The sequence below is a fragment of the Patella vulgata genome, chromosome 8 (genome assembly GCF_932274485.2).
Source record: "Patella vulgata chromosome 8, xgPatVulg1.2, whole genome shotgun sequence".
NCBI lineage: Eukaryota > Metazoa > Mollusca > Gastropoda > Patellidae > Patella > Patella vulgata.
Window position 1 is genome coordinate 48,495,043 of NC_065886.2, and position 23,617 is coordinate 48,518,659.

General features: G+C 36.2%; 1 protein-coding gene across 3 annotated transcripts in view; it reads left to right on the forward strand.

The window, feature by feature from the left end:
* The window catches only part of LOC126829629 (uncharacterized), a 390,380-nt gene that overhangs the window by 350,661 nt on the left and 16,102 nt on the right, over positions 1 to 23,617 (forward strand). For 2 of the 3 annotated variants that reach the window (XR_008788971.1, XM_050559609.2), the window contains exons 11-13: positions 7,192 to 7,256; positions 9,335 to 9,442; positions 11,888 to 12,070. Coding sequence is in view for 2 of the 3 variants with exons in the window: in XM_050559609.2 (XP_050415566.2) it covers positions 7,192 to 7,256; positions 9,335 to 9,442; positions 11,888 to 12,070 (356 nt within the window). In the remaining variant the exon portion in view is untranslated. Of the gene's footprint in view, positions 1 to 7,191; positions 7,270 to 9,334; positions 9,443 to 11,887; positions 12,071 to 23,617 lie in introns of those variants that run through there. The other variant, XM_050559610.2, reaches the window with a different exon arrangement.

The window sequence follows — 23,617 nt, forward strand, 5'->3', positions numbered from 1 at the left end:
TTTCACTGCTTACAGAAACTGAAATTTAAAAAAAAAAAATTTTATGAGGGTGACCCTCCCACACACTCCCTATCGAGCTGCCGCTCGGTCTGCGCAGCCTCATGCCTGGCACATACTGTCAACATTGTATAATTTTCCGTCTCCGCCCTTCCCCCCACAATATATATTTCACGGCTACGTTGCGACGGTACCAGCATACCCAGTTGTTGACACCCATTACATCACTCCTGTCTAACAAATCATAAAGCTGTGGTGTTACGGTGGCGGCATAGTATTTCACCGTAACACCACAGCCACTCTAACCATTCATAATACATCTAACTATCCCTTTACAGCACTTCACTCCCTACACATTTCCCCTCGTCCTACTTTCCCAAACGTCAACAACACATCTCATACATCCAGTTCGCTGATTAACCCTTGTACCACGTCTACTGGATGACCTGGCGCCTGGTACGTTCGGGCATTTTTATGCGCGAACTCTTAGGGGTTTTTTTACTGGCATGCGCACAGGTACTATTTCTTTTTCTTTTAACAAGTACCCAAATCGGGGATTTCGTGCGGAGGTAGTTCGAAGGTAAACAGTCTGTGAAGTACAACACTTGCCACTGTACCTGTGTATCGCTAATTATAAACCGAATGTGTGAAGACAGTTCATACATATCACTCAAAAATTTTTCAGTACAAACTCAGTTGATTCACGCTCGATTTGCTACTAAACAAACCCATCGGTTTATTTTCTCAACAGTGTGACCCGAAGTGACCGCGGATTTATTGACCTTGTATGAACTTATCCATAGCTATATCCTTACACCGAGAGAAATTATCTAGTCTCGGTGAAAAGAACCATGGTCATCTGGTAGAAAATTACTTTTGTATTTTTTGGAACGGAAAACAGTGTTTTTAGAAGCAAACTAACCTGCCGCACATGAGGAAGTCATTATACTAATAATAAAAGGCGAGACCTCTTTTTGCGGCGCAGGCTTATCACTGAGTAGTAAACCGTCCACAAATAATAATATAGGAAGCCTAGTGACGAGTGTAGTAAGTAGGCTATAGACTATAGGTTTGAGTCGAGATTACTCGCTTTCAGTTTACTCTGTTTTTGCGATAACCAATTATGTGAGAAATACCACACTGACATTCGGTTTTTAAAAGTTGTACGCGAACTAAATGCGTTTGTTAGATACTGACAGAGCAGCCCCGAGTCGAACAATCGCCGCCCGAGCTGTCTTCGTCAGCTAGTTTCACAATATCGTGCAATAGGTGTATTAATGTGATTTTTAGGTTTAACCCCGCAAACAATGCCAAAATATTGTTTTCACTGCTTACAGAAAACTGAAATTTAAAAAAAAATTTTTTATGAGGGTGACCCTCCCACACACTCCCTATCGAGCTGCCGCTCGGTCTGCGCAGCCTCATGCCTGGCACATACTGTCAACATTGTATATTTTTCCGCCCTTCCCCCCCACAATATATATTTCACGGCTACGTTGCGACGGTACCAGCATACCCAGTTGTTGACACCCATTACATCACTCCTGTCTAACAAATCATAAAGCTGTGGTGTTACGGTGGCGGCATAGTATTTCACCACAGCCACTCTAACCATTCATAATACATCTAACTATCCCTTTACAGCACTTCACTCCCTACACATTTCCCCTCGTCCTACTTTCCCAAACGTCAACAACACATCTCATACATCCAGTTCGCTGATTAACCCTTGTACCACGTCTACTGGATTATATGGACTTGGTGTGCGAAAAAAAGATAGTTTTAAAAATTTGAAGTCTTTATGGTTGTAGTGTATATATTCAGACATCTGTGTGAGACTTTGTGATTTCCCATGTTGTGTTGTTTATCTTTGTAGCTGCGCGATGCTGAATGGTATATGTGCTTCATATTTTCCAAAGTTACAGATGCCAAAGTCATTATTTTTTTTATTTTCATCCATTTGTATTGTTCGGTATCATCTCAAGCATCATCTTAGCCCCTGTAACACTTATTAAAACATAGATCTATGACGTCGCCTTTCGATGTTTTTAACCAGTATATAGGATAATGTACGCTTTTCTTAAAACTGTCCATTATTTATTGAAAAATGAACATGTATTTTGGGATAATTTATTCTCTGAACAAATTAAATTATAGTACATGAAATTATTTTAAAACTTCATAGTTACCGAAATGTCACATGACCGAATGCTGATTTCACATGTTTGTCTACATCAAGAATTCCATTTAATCCGCCCGTTATATGTCACTGGTACGTTTAATTGTACGTTCGACACTTGATCGGCACATTTTCTTTGTGGAGACTGTGCAGGTTATAACTTGAAATATAGGTTTATATCCCAAAGATGGCCCTTTATTATACACTCTAGATGTCACAATTTTTATCCCATTTTGATGAAACTGAACATGTGTGTTTATAACCCAAGGATCTCGATTCCTTGCAATATTGGCGCATATCGGATCATCACTTCATGGATTATGACCCCTGATTGAACAAAAAAACGCGTTTTGAGCCTGTGGAATTTTTATCTGATTTTAAAAGCCGTTCAAGTATATCACCGTTACACCATAATAACAGTTGAGTTTGAATTTCGTGAATTGGTTTGTGCCTTTGATCCTGTATCACTGTCACTTATATTAGAGTATATATTAAATTTCAAATCAAAATTTGGACGTCTAGTAAACACCATATTAACCACGGTACTAAGAATATTATCAATATATAATTCATTTTCGGGAGCATCCTTTCCATCACAACTTTGACGGCTATTATCCCCCATATCAAGAACATCACAATCTTCCATATCGAGTACATCACCAAATGTAATCAGTATCCAAATACTTATCACAAATAATCTCATCATTAACATTTGTATTCGCCTGTGTTATAAAAATGTCGTCTCCATGTAAAATATTTTCGACTGTCTGTGTATGCTTGCATTATATGACGGGAGTGTTTTGTCACATGCATTCATGTGCATGTGCATGTTGTTTTAAGAATCTATCCATTATTTTTGTGACTTGTTCTTTTAGAAAACAATCCATTATTTGCATCTATATGGTGCTATGTTTTATGTTTGATAATAGCCTCAGACTGTCTATTATGTAAATACAAAGAAAAACGCTGGGCTAACGCCCCTCAGTTGTTCTTTCTATTTACATAATGGACATTATCCATCATTTAATAAATGCGTTTCGAAATTTACCGATTCCTGATAACATTCAGTGCTACGGGGTTGAAATGGGATATATATGTAGTATTATAGTAACCAGTCACCAATTTTATGAGGATATTGCGTAAGAAGTTTTTATTTGTATACTCTTCAAAAAAAAGTAGGGGATATTGAAATGCAGGTTGCGATATGATAAATAGTCATGGACATTTGAGAGTATGTTCACAGATGAAGAACTTATCGCCCCAACAAAACCACTGAGCTGCACACACACGTGGGAGGGGTTCATTGTCAAATTTGACACTTCAAGGAAGAGTTGATGAAAACTGTCGCGTGCTGGTTTATCTATCCATGTTTGCTTCCCTATCAGTTCTTGCATAAGATTTACTGTTTAGCGTATCTTTGATTTAGTGTGTTACGTTTAATTTGATCGGGAATCGTGTTCGTCGACGTCAACGTCAACCGACAACACTGCAAGAATTGGCTGTGGCAGTGCAAGAGGAGTGGGTCAGATTGGCCCAAATCGTGATTGGACGGTTGATTAGGAGTATGCCACGACGAATTGCTGAATGTCTGAGAATTGGTGGAGCAATTACTCATTATTAAGACAAAAATCAAAAACTTTCATTTTCACTTTTGACGGTGTCTCTCTTTGCGAGTGAAATGGGGCCGTCAGATAAGTCACCCATATGAACTGTTATGTTCATGTGTAGGCAATTGGCCTGTTATTAACATACACTGGTAACCACTAATAAAAACAGCAGTGCATTTCCGCAGTTTTGTATTGTTTCTGAATATCCCCTACTTTTTTTGAAGAGTATATTTCGGTAACAATTTCTGTGTGTGAGTATGTCTCCGAACGCTTGACAGACCGCACTTTTAACAGATTTTCTTCAAATATGGCATCATTATTTTTTTTTCATGGGGCGATTTTCGGTGCATTCCCGACCCCACAGATCATTCTACCCGAAGTGTACCACATTAAACAAATTGTAGTCCCATTTTCTTCCTGTGAACCAACTTTCATTTAGTCTATTCTGACACATACTGTTAGACTGTCACCACATTAGAAAATATGTCAATGTAAGTAGTTCAGCAGGAATTAGAAAAGCTGTATTGTGGAATAAAGCTGTAAGTTGAACGTATAAAAAACACCCTTAAGGCTGATTTATATTTTGTGTTATTTTGTGCAACCGGAACTGTGGATGGTGAAATAATGATGTTTAAGCCCGATGAAAACTATTTATTTAATCTAAACTGGGTTGTTTTTGACATACTGGGAGAGTTTTAGTATAGAGCAAACATTGCCTAGATTTCAGTCCAATTTACATAGAGGTGATGACTGACGGTTGTTCAAAACTTGAAGTTCGTTTGATGTTTTTGTCATGGAAGCCTAAGTAAAATCCTGTATCGTCCTCTGCCAAGTTCTTTTTCCCAGTTTTATCGTCGAGTCCACTGGGCGTTTAATCCACTCTGTTGTCACAACCATTAGCCATTAAATCAACACATAAAAAGCTCCGATTACGTCACATTTGGTCTTTTGCGCTCCCCATGGGTGGGAATGTATCTTTAAATATAATGATTTTAATTAAATTAACTTTAACCTCGCATATTTTAATTACCTTGACCTCTACATCGATTGTGGTAGTTCATAGCGTAAGACATAATTTCCGATTTCATTAAAACCTCAGAATACAATTTTTCACGTGTTGTCGGTACTATTATCGATAGCGTATAATTTGCAGTAGCGGTACTATCTGCGGTTAGGCAACCAAAGAACGCTACAGAATGAAGTCCTCTCAAACACAATTTACAAGAATTTACCAAGACCAAGCGAAGAAAAAACTCATCGATTCACTACACGTTACAGCCCGCAACACCATCTGCTCTGCAATAAATAAAGGTCAAATGATACACGTAGAATGACGTACATTTTATATTTTGATATGATTATGGAAGTGTATCGCTGCCAATATTAAATGCTTTGCTACAATGTCTTTTCCATTGATTATATGTAAAAAGTACATTGTACAGAGTCCTAATACTGGTAATGATAAAGTCAAAATACCTCTAAGGCAAGAGTTAAATGTAAAATGTTAAGTGTTAAATGACAAATGTTTTGTGGAAAAATGCTTTTGTTGACGTGTCTACATTTTACATTTCTCTCATTACATTTTACATTTGCTTTCTGCCACATCCCATTTGTCCTTCACGCATTCATATGCAAATGTAGAATATCACGTGTCTTATTAACATATACGAATATTGGCACACTATAAGCCAGAACAATGATATTCACGACACTATATCTTGACAGGAAACAGCCTAACACACAATAAAAATTTACTTACCTTGACACTTTGGATGGTACTTTACCATGATTACGGGGGGGGGGGGGCTGTGCAATGTCCAAATACGAAATTCCAGGTATCTTGTTACATATTAGTGAAATGCACGTTCATTTCTGTTTGTAAATATGTAAATAGTTTTCTGGTACAATCGTATTTTCATAATTCAAATCCAATAAATATCACACTATTAAAGGGGTATTCAAGCAAAAATACTGGTCTAAATACGAAATTCCAGATACCATGTTACGTATCACTGATTGCTCTTTTCAAATATGCAAATAACTTTCTGGCCCATTCATATTTGCTTAACTTTACAAAATAAGATTAAAATTGAAGTGAAGGAAGCGGGGGGGAACTAAACTAAACTAAAATAAACATACGGCGCTTAATCAAAAATTCTCTATGTCCATACTAAAAAATGCTTATATATTTTTAATGGATCAAAGTTAATTAGGCTGTACTCAACTCTGTTTATAGAGAGACCGGAAAAAGTGGGGGTGTTAAAAATATCAAAATACGGGTATTAATACGAAATTATAGTTATTGTGTTATAAATTACCGGAAAGTATGTTTCTTTGGCTTTTTTGAACTATCAATTATTTCCTGGCACATTTATTACTACGCACGGTCGTCTAGATAGTTTCTTATGGTGTGACAGCTTGATTTACTGTTATGTTGTTGTTCTTAGTGTTTAACGTCCGCTTCCTCTGTTATCGTGCGATGAATATCCTTATAGTCTGTTGGTTTATAGTGTGATATCCTACATATGCATATGAAAGTTGATGCTGTGCGAAAGTTGCTATGTAGAAAGCGTGATGGACAAATGGGATGTGGCAGAGCGCAAATGTAAAATGCAATGAGAGAAATGTAAAATGTAGACACGTCAAAAAAAGCATTTTCCTACAAAACATTTGTCATTTAACACTTAACATTTGGCGTTTTACATTTAATTCTTGCCTTAGGGGTATTTTAATTTTATCATTATCGGTATTAGGACTCTGTACATTGTACTTTTTACATATAATCAATGGAAACGACATATTGGCAGCGATACCCTTCCATATATGATAGCCCTGTAAAAATACTAAATGTAATATTCATCAATCCTGTTGAAAATGAGTAAGGTTTTGATTGTTAACTTTGGTGCTCTTTCTGATGTCCGTACTGACCCAAAAGCCGTGCGATACATAGACAGTGGCAGATTACCCATGGAGCACGTCCAAAATGCGTAATATAATTGAGAATACGAGAGCGTTAAACCTATCGATTTTCAACATTATCTGTTGGTCTGCCAGTTGGCCCGAACCCTGTCGATAATTAGCATTCCTTGACCTGCAGTCCCGGAGTTGTCTGCTGCCCCACACCCCATCGCTAATATTTGGTGTTCAAATTTGGTGTGAAGCATTGTTGCCATGAGCGGACGAACCCTATCTATCTACAGTGTTCGCAACTTTCCGTTCCGGAGTTATAACCCCCTTGCCGAAAACCCTGTGAACGCGATAGAGGCTATAGCTTTGGCAAATCGCAACATACATGTGGGTTTTCCATTTAACTTATGCAAAGAAACAGATCCAAAATATCTATTACAATTCCTGGTTAAAATGGCAACTATATAACTACTTTAATTTTACTTATTTATCTTGATTTAGCGCACCGAGATATACCTGTTTTGAATTCTCTAGAACTAACAACAACCTGTTACAGTACAGAGCAAGTAAGTTACACTGGTAAGCTGATACCATTGACTTATGAACCTGAGCCTTTTAGTAATGACAGTGATCATTATTCTAAACCAATGTTTAGTATGTATAGAAAGTGATTAGAAATTATACAGCAGTCATTAATTAGCAAGTGTGTAACTAACTGTAAAGGATGTCACTACTAGTGTAAAAGTGTGACTCGTTATAATACCCATCACTGATGAGTACACAAACCTGGACAAATAGTGGTGTATAGCATTCAATAGTCACGGTTTTAATACCAAAGTGATATTTCACCTACTTAATGACTGCTGTCTGATTACTAACAGTTTTAACTCATAAACATTATGTATATAAACTGACGACTTTGATCCATTTGTGGCAAATATTTTCATTTTTAAAAGTTATTTGTTGCTAAGTCAACGATATCAACTTTACAGTGTTTTTTCTTTTGTTTATTAAACTTTGTGCCAAGTAGCAATGGTTAGTAGCCCAATTCACATTAAAATTGTTATATTCTAAAGAATCTTATTTTCAACACAAACTTGTGTTAAAAACGACAAACTTTTGTTGAATGTCAAATCAAAACAAACTTGTGTTCAATTATAGAAAATGGCACAAGCTTGTGTTGAAACTTGTTTGGAAATCAACATATCATTTGTGTTGAGATTGAAGAAACTTGTGTTGTTTCATGGTGTAACTTGTGTTGTCTCGTGGTGTAACTTGTGTTGTCTCATGGTATAACTTGGGTTATCTCATGGTATAACTTGGGTTGTTCCATGGAATAACTTGGGTTGTCTCTTGGTATAACTTGGGTTGTTCCATGGTATAACTTGGATCTCTCGTGGTATAACTTGGGTTGTTCCATACAGAAAATGGTGTTGTTTTCTTACACTAACTTGTGTTTAGTATGTAAAACCCATAACAAAAACTATTATAGGTGGATAGAAGATTTTCTAATCAATAGACACATTAGGGTATATGCAGGAAGCTGCATGGCCGTACAATTAGAAACGGAAATCGGAACGCCCAAGTTTCCGTCATCAGTCCAACTCTTTTCAATATCATGATAAATGATCTGTCAAGCTATGGTTTTCCAATGAGCGCTTTCTGGAAATCATCAAAGGATATCGAAGAAAAAACAGAAATTTCGCCAGAGTATACTCTTGATCAAATCTCTAAATGGGCAAATGACTGAGCATTCAAAATATCGGAAGGAAAGACGGTAGCAATTGTGTTCCATCCGACTGACAGCAATAGAAAGATTGAGTTCAAACTCATAGGCACAAATCTAAAAGTTAAATCAGACGAAAAGTTTCCCGGTAGTATATGTGGTCATACTGGATAGCATTGGGTCATTTGAAGGACATTTTCAGTGATTTAGCTAACAAGTAAACAATTTCAGAATAACTAAAATCTTTTGTAAAATGGCGCACGTGCCCTCTACCAAATCGCAACGGTCTTCTGTGACGTGAGAGATATGCTATCTATCTTTGGAAAAATGTTCTAGGTGTGGTCCAAACGATTTTAAAAGTCGGGGCACTTCTTTTCCCCAGGGGACTTTTATCTATCTGCCCGACCGTCCACCACAACTTTTGGGACAAAGTACGTCTGCTTGTAATGGAAATAAAATTTAGGTGTAGATGATTTTTAAGTGATGAGCATGTTCTACGTAGGTTAAGCATAAATAACTCTGATTCTAATTGAGTAAGCCTGCTGACCCTTGGTGTTTAGTTTTATATTTGGGTAAGAGTGATGACATTACAATACCTTAAATGAGTTCGATGACGCATGAGCATTTCCTGCTTAGGTTAAGCAGAGTGAAAAACAATTTTGATGGACCGATGCTTTACAAACAGATAAATATGCAAGTGATTAATAAGTGTGATCTATTTATTTAGAGGTCGAGGCGGGGGTCGTCAATCTCACCGCATTGTTGTTATTCCAGTTTGAAATTGTGCCGTGATTTCTCTCGATTTTGATAGTAAACAGATTTTTTTACAAATGCCTATTATAAAGTTTTAAAATCATTACATGCCCTTTGTGATTCGCATGGTCTCTTTATATATTATCTCACGTATATTCTTTTCAGGTAGAAGTTTGAGACATGATAAAGAAATGGAAGAAATATGTACCTTCCACGAAGATACATACCCACTTTTGGATACCTATAGAAGTTCTTACTTTAAAAACCTTATCTGTACGTCTTTTATTTTTATACATGCGCGAAAAATCATTCCTAATTAATTCAAATGTCCAGGTTTTGGTGTCAGACGTGTATAAGGGTTAATATGCAACTCTGCAAATTAGGCAGTAGTAATGTGAACCTGATTATTTGCCCACATAAGCAACCAAGTTTAACGACATCAAAATTTAAAGATACATTATGGGAGATTAGATAACGAGCTGGAATTTCTCACTGTAATAGATAATGTAAAGGGAATTTGCTGAAAATTTCAGTCAAATTGACCCACTCTGAACCGAGTACGATAAAAAAAAAACATAGTCTCGATTATCCATTTCATGATTTAATCATGAACGAAAGTTGAACAGCAAATCGGATCCTAATCCAGTAAATATCGCGGGCTAGCGATGATATCGAGAGTTGATTATGGTCTGGATAAGTTAATTAATGTCTAATTAATAATTTAGATAACATGTCAGGCCTAAAGAAAGACCTGAAATAGGCGGATTTAGCACTTGCATAATGTATGTTTAATAAAAAAAAAAAAAAAATACACTCGCGCGAGGTAGTCTACCCATAACACGTGGTTTCAAGATGGAACTTTAAATAAAAGTCTGAACAGAGAAACAGAGAAAATAAACGCTGCTTCGTGGTAATCAGACAATAAAGAGATAAGGTATTCTGTCCAAATGAGCAGAAACAGTATCTCCGAGCTTCTGATTTTATCAAAGTCTATGGTTCCCCCCTCCCCAGGCCTCACACCAAACGTGACGTTGTCGCTACCCCGGACACCCTAAGGCCCGTAGCTAGCCCAAAATTGTTGGGGAGGGGCAAGGGCTTCTGGGGGCGCCGATGTGCCTACACTTGACGGTCCACGGCGAACGGTACCGTGGAAACGCCTCCTGTCGGAGAAGGGTCCGCGATGCTCTCCCTCCAGAAAATTTGGGGAAATAGGGCTTGCGCCTGACACTGACTGAAAATTTCAATTTTGAGGCTGAATTTGCGTTATTGGCGGATTGTGATATTTTGATATGAACATTATAAAAATTTGAAGGAAGAAATACGACTTTAACGTACCTATAATAATTTATGAGAAAAACGAAAAGTCCGGAATCGGGTTAGAGTGCGACTTGTTTGAATTTTGAAGATTATCATGCCGTTTTGGGCCCCCAATTCATTCGTATGCGCCTAACTAATCTCAATCGGCATTATGGGCGCCCATGATCTCGGCAATATGGGCGCCCCTCCGAGATGAGGCACCCCACCAATCATGCCGTTTTGGGCGCCCCATTGATCAGGTCGTGGGCGCCCAACCAATCTTACTCGGCATTATGCAGTATGTGCGGCCGACAATCATGTCATATATATTGTCATTATGGGCGCCCCTCCGGGATAAGGCACAGCACAGATCAAGCCGTTTTTGGCCTCCCATCAATCAAGTTGTGGTGTTAATCGTGTGGGTCATTATGAGGCGCCACTCACATAAAGCCAAGTTACATTGGTTGGGCGCCCCGCCAATCTCGTCGTCGGCGCCCAACCAATGTCACTCGGCTTTACTTGTTGTTGTTAGTTAGTTGTATTTTACGTCCGCTTCCACCGAGGTGATATCGCAGGCTTTACGTGGCGCCCATACTGATATGGGCCCGTTGGCTTCGTATTGCGTCCAATGGAAAGGGCGCCGTCGGCGCCCATTGGGGTATCCAATGTTTCCCCAATGGGCAAAGGGCACCCCCCTCTCCGCTAGCTGCAGGTCTTACCCTGCTGCTCAAATTTCTGGACACGCCCCTGATACTTTCAATGCTTACAGGAAATGGCCAAAATAAACGCGACTTGGGTTAAGGAAAATGACCCCATTGAACACGAGTCGGTCGACTAACGGAATGAGTGCAGGAAAAATTACCTGACAAAATACAATGTCATTATCTTCATTAATCTTTGTCTGTCCGTCCGATTGTCCCGTAGAGGGTTTAATTATGATATATGTTTCATGTGTTCCTCCGTCCATAACTGATAGCTGTACTGAGCTGCTGGTGGGCGTATTTTTTCAACTTTGTACTTGACACTAACACCATTCATGAATCCGGAACTGAAAATATAAATTTTCAATCTTTTAAAACTTTGTGTAAACAAACACCTTGGTGTGTGTCTATTTATGGTCACTATAACCATGTGACATTAATTACACACGTACAACTATTAGTATTTAAATCAATATTAACAAGAAGACCCGGTCATCAACTGGTCATCAACCGAATCTTCTTCTTAATAATGATGACTAATGTAATCAGTTTAAATCGTTATTACATGGTTTGAATGTATACGTCTGAGTTATTTCCCGACTCTTCAGATTACTTTTAAGTGTTTATAAATTATAAACACACTTTTTCTTGAATTGAACTTATTTATGTATTATCTTTCGTGTCAGAGTTATTGATATAATACCATTTATTACCATTTTAGTATCTGGAATAAAATTTCTGTGGCCTTCTTACTGTGGTATTGATAGTACAATACCCTTTAATGGGACTTATTTTGGTGAAATGTGCGATGGCACTATCTCGGATTGGGATGAGGATACGTGCACGACGAAAGGAACTCTTACACTACAATCAAGGACATGCTCTCCTTTAATGGCACCATTAGGTAAGATTAACCACTTCCTCATGTATTGCTTGGTTGTATTTAGAATAAGAAGTATATGAAAATACAAATGTACTGTTTTGCAAAATGAAAACTTTTCTATTTGAATACCTGTCCAAACGTCACGAATGCTGATTAGGGTTACCATTATTAACACATAAATTCCTTATTTATTAGTATCGTGCTATTTAGACTCTAAACTACCCCCAATTCATCACGGGTTTATTCTGAACTTAGAATCTAACCTACACTCAGTCAAATACCCACAAGTATCATCTGCAAGTGTTTCTATTCCATGAAGACAGAAAGTTTCACAGGAGAAAAATATACACAACCAAGATTTTCATTGGCTAAGTTAAGCTGACAGTCAAATTACCTCGTGTTTAAATCAACGTGAAACCAAAACAGGGTGTAAACTAAAACTAATTAAAAGGAAAATTTTCGTGTTGAAAATATGTCAATTTAAAGCGAGAATTGCATATTCTTAAGTCACACACACAGTCCTGCCTTGTTAAAGAATTGTCCTAAATCCTATAATTCACTTGTGTCAGTTTAGAACAGTGATTCTCAACCAGTGTGCCACGGCACACAGGTGTGCCGCGAGATCTTCCTAAGTGTGCCGCGAAATATTGAACGGCACACTAAGAAAATGTGAAAAACCACGTGATCCCAATTGAGTATTCACTGGTGTCTACTGGCAAGTTCATAGCTGGGTTTTTCTTTATTTAGTTTGAGTCATTCTATGTGTCTATGACTGTTTTTATTATGCAAAATTCAAATATTTTTCACATATATTTAGCCAGGTGTGCCGCTATATTTTCATGTGTTGCAAGGTGTGCCGTTGGCACAAAAAGGTTGAGAACCACTGGTTTAGAAATTGGCAAATAAGTCCAACGTTTGATGTTATGGTGTTATTATCACGTGTGCACGTTTGAAAAGACTAGTTCATCCAGGCATCATTATCCTTATTTGTTTAACCACGGACCTTGACAATCGAGACAACTCTATCTTCTATCGTAAAGACTTGGTTATCCAGTGAAAAGAAATGGTACAATTTTCAAATACCGTCGTCCTCTGCTAAGTTCGACCAACCGTGGTTTGACGAAGGATGTAAACAGCTATTTAAAGTAGCTAAGTCCGTTACTCAATTTCATCCAAAATCTTCGACATTGAAAACACGAATTTTTTTGCAATTTAAATCAGCATTGTTGTTGTGATCTTACCTGGAAAAGATGGGCTTCTGATATCCAATATTTAAGACAAAATAAACATTTTACCATTGGTACACGAATCGTGTACCATAATGCTTTTCAGCGCCATTTGTAACAAGGTGCTCAAAGAATGAGGCTAGACATATTCCACAAGTCATGTCAAACGGTGATATCACATTGTTATTTGGAAAGCATGCGCAATAAATAATATCGGTGTTGACTGGAATAACCAGACGCTAGAAACTAACTTGCGGTTGAGACTTCTGGCGTATTTCGCCGAACATAATTGATGACAATTCACAGTAAAACGGACACGATTGAATGTAAAACAGTTTATATAAATTCATATTACATTATTATATGTGTTGCGACTCATTTGTGCCAATTTCTAGGTCCAAAATATTAGCGATTTAGCTCCTTTAGAGAATATAAAAATTCACTTCATGCATTTAATATGTATAAGTCATTTGAAAATCATTCGACTCTTTTGTTACTAATAAAACAAAATATAAGAGAACTGGGCGCACGTTAAAAAATAGATATAAATTACAACAAGGAAATATGTTGGATTTTTTAAGAAAAAATAACCCCAGACAATTTTATAAATATTTTAAAAGTGCTGGTAGATCCGTACAATCAAATGTATCTACTGAAGAGTTTTATTCACATTTTTCAAACCTATGTTCCACGAATGCTAAAGTCAACGAACAGTAAAGGAATATATGAATAAATATGAAAATCATCTCACTGACTTGAATACACAAGAGCTAGATTTAGAAACATCAGAATTAGAAATATCTTCTGCAATTGATAACTTAAAGACTAATAAATCGAGTGGATTAGATGGAATATTAAATGAGTTTCTAATTAAATGTAAAATGACCCTGATGCCTTGTCTTAAGAATTTGTTTAATAATGTTTATGATTCGGGCTATTATCCCACAAGTTGGTCGATAGGCTCTATTGTCTCAATCTTTAAAAAAGGAGATGTAAACGATGCTGACAACTATAGAGGAATAACGCTACTCAGTTGTTTAGGTAAACTATTTACATGTTTTTTCCTTAATTACCTATATACAGCCGGCGTGTGTATTCTTTAACGCCTGAAGGATTCCTTAATCCCCCTAATTAAATAAAACAATTGACTACGGAATAATTTGTTTTGTAATTCATTTTGATTTAAGATCCAATTTAGAGTACCTACAACTTTTAAACTTTGAACTCTTAATTAATTTTTTACAATATGGAACTTATTGGACGAACACTTTTAATATGTAAATAATATACGGGTCCAGCTATGTGGTGTTTACTGCGAGCATTTCGCTTTTCCACATAAAGTGTAGTGTCGTTAATATCTGTCATTAATTAATCAATCCGACTATAAAAGTTATACGATGTCTGCGATATCACCTCGGTGGAAGCGGACGTAAATTACAACTAACTAACAACAACAACGAGTTATACAGGCATGGGCCATAAATTAATTTACACGTTGGTGTTAGCAGTGAGTGTTAGTGGGATTAAGAATGTTGATTAGGTAATTATCTTTTTTTACGCCGGCCAGATCAAAGACGTCACCAGGAACTCCACGAATGACCCCATGCAATTTTCGCGGCAAAGTTTAACTTCATTTACTACACCCGTAGTACATGGAACGGTAAATGGTAATAAGATACCAAGCGTTGATTGGCAGAGAAATGAGTGCGATCTATTGTACATGTTATGCATAGTCATCGGAAAATTCCATATTCACTGTAGTTGTTCTTTATGTATAGAAATGGTTTTTATTATTATATATAGCTAATAATGAATATATCGACAGATGACTGGCACCATTTGTATTTCTGTACTTAAGTTCGGGATATCAAGTATTACGGGGTTATCCAAATTACCGGTAAATGCGCTAATTTCTTGAGTCATCTTCATTTGACCCGTGGCCTATTTAAACAAAGGCAGCTTAAAATGGTCTACGGCATGGTACGGCATTTTAAATTCACTCTAAAATATTCCAATCACAAATGTCTAATCTGTACCAATGAAAGACGATAATTCGGTGATTATGATCAGGCCAGTCACGTGGTAATTGGACCGTCAATAGACGCTTGTCCAGTTGCCGTGTGTATTGATAGTGCAATATTGTACAGACAGTGAGATATTGTATAGATAATGTATATCCTATGTGTAGTGCCTGTGACGTCACCAGCCAATCAACCGGATTAAGGTCGTAATTGAAAAATCGAAAAGCGTTTTGGCGTGTCGGATACTTAAACGTTAACAGCGGACTTAATTTTAATCAGATTGGTGTGAACTTGCCGTAAAGTTGATATAGTGACCATGGGCTATACATACATGCAATTTAGATTTTTGATCTTACGTGGTCTTTAATAAAAAAAAAACGACTTTACTGCTGCTTCATGGATTATAGGAAAGCTTTTGACTTTGTAAATAGACATAATTTATGGTACAAATTATTAAAACAAGGCGTTAAAGGGTGTAATTTTAACATAATCAAGTCACTTTATGACAATGCCAGGTGCTGTATCAAACACGATAATTTACTCTCAACAATGTTTTTATGTTCAAATGGATTATTTCAAGGCGAGGTTTTATCTCAGATATTATTTTCCCTATATGTGAACGATTCTGAAGATCAACTTTTAACAGATAATTGTCCATCAATTAATTTACAAATGATCAATTTATTTTTATTAATGTACGCAGATGACATGGTTTTATTTGCAGAAACTCCTGAAGGTTTACAAAAATTATTAGACTCACTCGAAAGTTATACCGATTCGTGGGACTTAACCGTAAACATTAAAAAAACTAAAATTATGATTTTCAGAAACGGTGGTAAAATAAGAGAAAACGAAATTTGGTTCTATAAAAATGTTTTAGAAACTGTCATACAATTTAACTACTTAGGTGTACTTTTAAATTATAATGGTAAATTTAATAACACGCGAAAACACTTAGCGGACGAAGGGCATAAAGCTCTTATTAGCTTATCAAAAACTTGTAATAAAAACCATTTTAACATAGAAACAAAATTATCAGTCTTTGATACATACGTCAAAAGTATTTTAAATTACGGTGCCGAGATTTGGGGCACACATTCGGCTAGCGATATTGAAAAATTACATTTATTTTTTGCAAAAATCACTTGGAGTCCTAAAAACAACTTGTAGTAGTATGATTTATAATGAACTCGGTAGATACCCTTTGATTTTAAATAGAAAATGTAAGATTTTTAAATATTGGGTTCGTCTACGTAACACTGATAATGTTATTCTCAACTCCTGTTATGAAGATGTGATTTTAAATAATGACAGTTGGATTAAATTTATTAAAACTGAATTAGATAGAATCGGTCTTGGATATATATTGCTTTTAAAAGAAGTTAACAATGGTACGTTCCAAATTATAAAAGATAGGTTATATGATATCTTTGCCCAAGAAAATATGGAAAAAATAAAATCGTCCGCCAAAGGTATAATTTATCAACATTTAACCGTTAACTTTAGGCTGCAGAGCTATTTTAAAAAAAGCGTTAAATCTGTTTTCCTTAAAACTATAAGCAAATACCGAATATCCGCGCATAATTTAAATATAGAAGTAAGCCGATACAATAAAATAGAACGTAGTGGATGAAAGTGCACACTTTGTAACCTGAACGACATAGAAGACGAATTTCATTTTATTTTAAGCTGCCCTTGCTATAATGAATTGCGTCACCAATTTATCAAACCATACTTTTTACGAAACCCTAATATATTTAAATTAATTCAGTTATTAAGTACAACTTCACCATCTGAAATACGGAACCTGGGCAAATTTCTCATTTCTGCAGATAAGAAAAGAACCACTCTATTAAATAATAATTAAACTTGCCATATTACCTGACCTAACTAAAATGTACCCCCCCCCCACACACACACACACACCTACCCTTTGATTTGACTGTTTATTTATTTATTTTTTTTTAATTTTATGGTAATAATCTAGCTTATTTCCCCCCTTTTAAAGTCATTTTAGAAGTTCGGATGATTTTATGAAGCTTATAATATTGACTGAATTTTTCCGTCATGTTTAAATTTAGGCTAGCAATTTAATACAATTTATTTACACCCCATCCCCATATTTTTTGTCTGTCTGTCTTTAATGGACATGTGTATATTGTGTTTGTGTGTATGTAATTATAATGTTTGTATTTACTTGCCGTGTATATATTGTGTTTGTGTATATATGTTATCTGATGAGTCAGTAGACTTAAAGAAATAAAGAATAATAATAATCATACGTTGAAAAGGTAGAGCCCCGACGCTTGTGAAAACGGAAATAGTAGAGCTTCGAAACCGGAAGTGGTAGTGCAACGCCAACAGGTCAATCCTGCTTTTATAACCCAACATTTCAGCCCCGGGATTGCCTTAGTGATTCACATTTCCAGAACTAGCTTGTTATTGTAACAAAATTTCATCAAAGAAAACAGACGGATTTCACCGTTAGCGAATTTTGCACTTTTACGCTCGGCTGAGATGCGACTACACCCTTGATTGAAGAGGTACACTTGGCGTGATTAGGTTAAAAAGCTTGATAACTTTTCCAATGGATGAGTTTCTATATAAATGTAGTCAATAAACGTGAATATAACCTGACAGTCGTTGAAGGATATGAGATGTCATTATTCTCTACAAACTGCCGATGATCATAACAATGTTTTGGTTATTTTTAACACAATTTTCGTTTAAAACGAATCCGTAACGGAAGTGTCCTTCATTAGATAAATATTAAAGTTGATAAATAAAAGAGACACTAACACTGTTTTCATTGTCAGATATTGTTACACCAACGTTTAGAAGAGGTAGCCTCTTCTTCTTTAATGTAATAAATAAAACATTCAAAAATGAGCTCTTAAGCAAACAGAAAAATACTGAAACAGAAAAAAAATCCCAAAGAAACTTGCTTTTAGGAAATTGAACTGTCATTTTAACACAATTTTCGTTTAAAACGTGTAGAATCCGCGTCCAACAGGAATATGAAAACAATGGATCGGAGAATCCGATACGGAAGTGTCCTTCAATAGATAAATATTAAAGTTGATAAATAAAAGAGACACTAACACTGTTTTCATTGTCAGATATTGTTACACCAACGTTTAGAAGAGGTAGCCTCTTCTTCTTTAAGGTAATAAATAAAACATTTAAAAATGATCTCTTAAGGAAACAGAAAACTACTGAAACAGAAAAAAAATCCCAAAGAAACTTGCTTTTAGGAAATTGAACTGTCATTATGAAATGGACTGTTCCTATAGGTTTTGACAAGTATTTTTATACATGTAAAAGTTTTGTTATAATTGTGGACAAAGATTGTGTCTACAAAACGTTAAATTTTAACAATGAACTGAAATGGGCATTTCAGGGGCAAACTACAGGAATGGGTCTTATCTAAAGATGTAAATAGAATTAGAGTTACCCTAGAAACAACCACACATTTATACATGTACATTAATTACAATATCTAGTAGAATGATGAGTATTGTGGAAACAGACCCGATAAAAGTACTTTTAACGTGAGAGAGTAAAGAACATCACCTTTAAAAATCGACCAACCCCATGTTTTTTATGGCCAAGTAATCCTAAATACGGCTATTTTTTATACGCCCACATTTTTATGTGGACGTATTATGCCGTCCCCCTGTCCGTCCGGACGTCCGTCCGTCCACAATTTGTTTGTGGACACTCTACAGGTCACAATTCTTATCCGATTTTGACGAAACTTGAAATATAGGTTATCTCCAAAAGATCTCGGCTGCTTTCGATATTGGCATGTATCGGATCGCAACTTCATGGATTATGCCCCTGTTTGTACGAAAAATCACGTTTTTAGCTTGTGGGCCCTATAGAGGTCACAATTTTTATCCGATTTTGTTGATGTAGGTTTATAACCTAAAGACCACGGTTCCCTTCGATATTCACGCATATCGGACCGTTACTTCTTAAATTAGCCTGTGGACCCTATACAGGTCATAATTTTTATCCGATTTACAAAACCGTATTATTATATCACCGTTACACCCTAAGGACGACTGAGTTCGAATTTCGTGTAAAGCGCATCAAAATTGACAGACAAAATGGCCGCCATTCGGACCCTATAGAGGTCACAATTTTTATCCGATTTTGTTAAAACCTGAAATGTAAGTTTATAACCCAAAGATCTCGCATATCGGACCGTAACTTCCTGAATTATGACCCCTGATTGTACGAAAAATCGCGTTTTTAGCTTGTGGACCCTATAGAGGTCATAATTTTTATACGATTTTGTTGAAACTTGAAATGTAAGTTTATAACCCAAAGATCTCGGTTCCTTTCGATATTTGCGCATATCGAATTGTTTTTTCCTGAATTATGGCCCTTGATTGTAGGAAAAATTACTTTCTCTCGAAAATGTGGGCGTATCCTGCCTGGCAGCCGCTGGTTTTTTAGCCTATGGTAACTAGCGTCCGATATTAAGGGTGCTGTGGCATAGACTCTCACATTTGTTTACAAACTAATTTTGATAAAATTTTCAAAATAAGCAACACATGACCTACTTAATCGTTGTGCATCTACATTTGACTGGATTTCAAAGTTTTTCACTTTAAATGTTTTTAAATACCACAAAACCTTTGTTAACAAACCAATTTTGATCAAACTTCCAAAATAAACAGCATATAAGCATCAATATTTTTTGAAAAACGAATTTTATGACGTGACTAAACAATCTATTTTTGGCTTAATCTTCCCATTTGTAACGGATTCTGAAAGTCAATATATTAAAAGATATAAAAGTTACGCACAAAAATTAGAAAAATGAATTTTATGACTTGTTGGGTCAAATATGGGATGGTACCTTCAAACGGTACTGTGAGCGTTTCTTCGATAATTATATATTGATATAGATGATATATATATATTGATCTATATATAGTGATAGATTTTTGATGTAATGTTTGTGCCTGATCGCAAGAACCATTTTGATGTGAAATAGATGTATTGCTTTTGCATTTTGACTTCTTTATCACGGAGAATGTTTACATTGTGTCGATCAGCTGTCAACTGTCAAAAATTCAAAATGGCCGCCCCCGATTGACAAATTGTTTTATCTCTTCAACTATTATTGTAAGCGCCTTATTCGCTGACTGTGCCTTGTTGTGATCTGTGTTTTATTGTTGATTAATGTGGATTTCGACATACAAATATATAATGCGCAGGCGTGGTATAGCCATTACTTTCAAATAATTGTAAAACAATTTTCGATAAGTTATAATTTGCGATAGATTTCAGTTCTATTGTTGTGCATGTGGAACGTTTTAATGCGAAGCAGTGTTTGCTGTTTAAATGTAACTTACGAAGAATCATTTATTTATGGCCTTTTCATTCAAAGTTTAGGCCTAATTTTAGGAAGCCTAGGTTGAAGACGTTATGTAAGCGCCTAGGAGTCAGCTGTGTATTTGTTTGTATATGTCTGTGCCGAACGGTGCTAATAATAACTTTGAATGCAATATTTGATCAAAATATTTTATCAGTGGCGGCGCCAGGGGGGCGGGGGGCAAGGGGGGGGGACATTTGACCCCCCCCCACCATTAATCTGGTCTGCCCTCTGTTTGCCCCCCACCCCCAATAATTTTAGAAAATAAAAAAAGTATTTGTGATACGTTTCGGTAATCAATACCTTCTACGGTGAATAAATCCCACATCCCCACTAAGTCATAAACTTGCATGTTGTAGATCATTTCCGACAGTCTATTTTTCAAAATTTTCTTGGCGAGGTTCCCAATGGACTCACAAGGGGAATTCGTTGAGGTTCGCAAGTCCGTTCGTTTGACATTTTGTTCTCTAGTCGGATAAACTAGTGATCAGAATATGGACGGTATCTGGTCAGATCTATTTATCTCGACTATCGGTGCCTGGGAATACTGTAAGACAGCATTTCCGGCAGTCTATTTTTCAAAATTTTCTGGGGGAGGACTCCCTGCTTTGACGCTCATGAGTGGGCTTCGTCCTGATTCGCAAGTCCATACGTTTGACACTTTACCTCATCGATCAGTGCCTGAAATACTGCCAGGCTGCATTTCCGGCAACCTGTTTTTCAAAATTTTCTGGGGGGGGGGGGGGGGGGGCGGCCCCCTACCCCTAGTTGAAGCTCGTGCCTTTGCCCCCTTAACCTTGGACTTTGCCCCAGCTTTGCCCCTCCATTAATTAACTGAATCAACTCACCTACTATCAAACACAACTGAACTCTTACAACAGTAACCTTCAATTAATGTTTTAAATCCAACTATTAGGCCTACTATTAGAAATGATACAGTAATAAGATACAGAACAGTGAACAGGGACAATCTTGTTACTACATGTATTCCAATAATTTCTGAACAAATCGATCAACGCCCAGACAACACACAATTGTGTCTTAATGCAAGGCCAGTCGAAAATAAAACAGCCGCTTTGACAACAACATTGATAGTATTGCTGTAATTGGGAGAAATCAAAGACATTTAAAAGTTATCACCACCAATACACCATATGAACCTCTAAACACTAATACACTGAATATTAACATTAATCATAGCAATCTCATCCATCTCACCTCAAACTCTATCAAAAATCACAAACAGATCAAAAACCTTAGAACAAAACACAAAATAAACAACAATCTTATAAAATTAGAAAGGCGGTCAACAATGAAGCGTCAGTTTTAACAACTTCGTTTGGATTAATTAATGCCAGATCCGTAAGGGATAAAACAACAATTATATTGTTGAAAATTCAATTGATATTAATTTTGTGGAATAACTGAAACGTGGCTGAATAATGATTGTTCGGATTCATCAGCAATCGCAGCTTTAGTACCTGATGGATATTCCATACAAAATTGCGCTAGAGGTTCACGTTGGGAGACGTACCATTTATATTTAAGTTATCTATTAAGTGTAAGAAAACCGTCATGAGCGTTTTAATTCTTTTGAAATTTTGTATTGTATTGTGTCAAAAGCTTATGGAAGAATTTGAATTATTTCTGGACCATTTGATTATTACTAAGTATTGCACTATTATTTGGGGGGGGGGGGGGTAATATTCATGTTGATGATTCATGTTGTGAAATGTTGAATAATAGATGACATGTATCTTCTTCGACTGATAACGTTGGACATATTCTCGATCTGGTGATAACTAATCCATGTGATATTAAACTGGATAACCTCTATGTCTCGGACAAATTAATATCTGATCATTTCCCGGCAAGTTTTAATCTTAAGATCCAGAAACCACAACCAACAAAAAACACTCTAACATATCGAAGGTTTAAATCACTTGACACTAATAAAATTAAAGCGGTAATAGTCAACTCCGATTTCAATGACATTCAACGTATTCAAGATATACAAGAGAAGGCAACCCAATATCACTCTAAGCTTGCTGAAATTTTGGACTCACTTGTGCCTCTTAAAACGAAAACATTTACTATTCGTCCCTATACGCAGTGGTTTGATGATTCTATTTTAGAAGACAAAAGGGGCCATAATAAGGCGGGGAAAGAACTTATATAGATTTTGCCTGTCGTTCAATCCTTTCCAAATGAAAACAAATATTATTATTATTATTCTTTCAGCATATTTATAGTGCGCCCTTTCATATAACATGTTCAGGGGCGCTTTACAAAGTGACAATGTAATCATAAATAAACAACAAGATTATGGACATGTTAACGATTGTATACAGAGTCAGTTAAAAGCCTGAGTAAATAAATGTGTTTTACGTTTGTTTTTTTAAAAAGAATATAGAGATGTACAACATCTTAAACTAAATGGTAGATTATTCCATAAAACAGGTGCTTGATAACTAAAAGAGCGCTGACCATAAGAGACTAGTTGAAAAGTTTTGGGCTTTAAAAGTAGTTTATCTGATGTACGTAATGTTCGGCCAGGTGTATAAAGTTTTCAAAGATCGTAGAGGTAAACAGGAGCTAAATTATTTAAACATTTAAAAGTAAGTAATAACATCTTAAAAGCAATTAGATATTTAACAGGTAACTAGTGTAAATTATACTCAGCCAAATTAAGAACTTGACACTGATGAATTTCAACAATTTTTTTTTTCTGGTAAGTCAAATAAATTTTAAAGTGTTTCTAACGATAGTAAGTAGTAAGAAGCCTTTAATTTCATAGAATTGTAAAGTCACGTGGATCACGTGACTTTTGAGCATATAAAGATGAAAAACCTGAAAAACACGTGCAAACACAAACTCGTGAGGTCAATCGATGCAAGTTTGCTTAAACTGAACACGCACACGTAATTTGAAC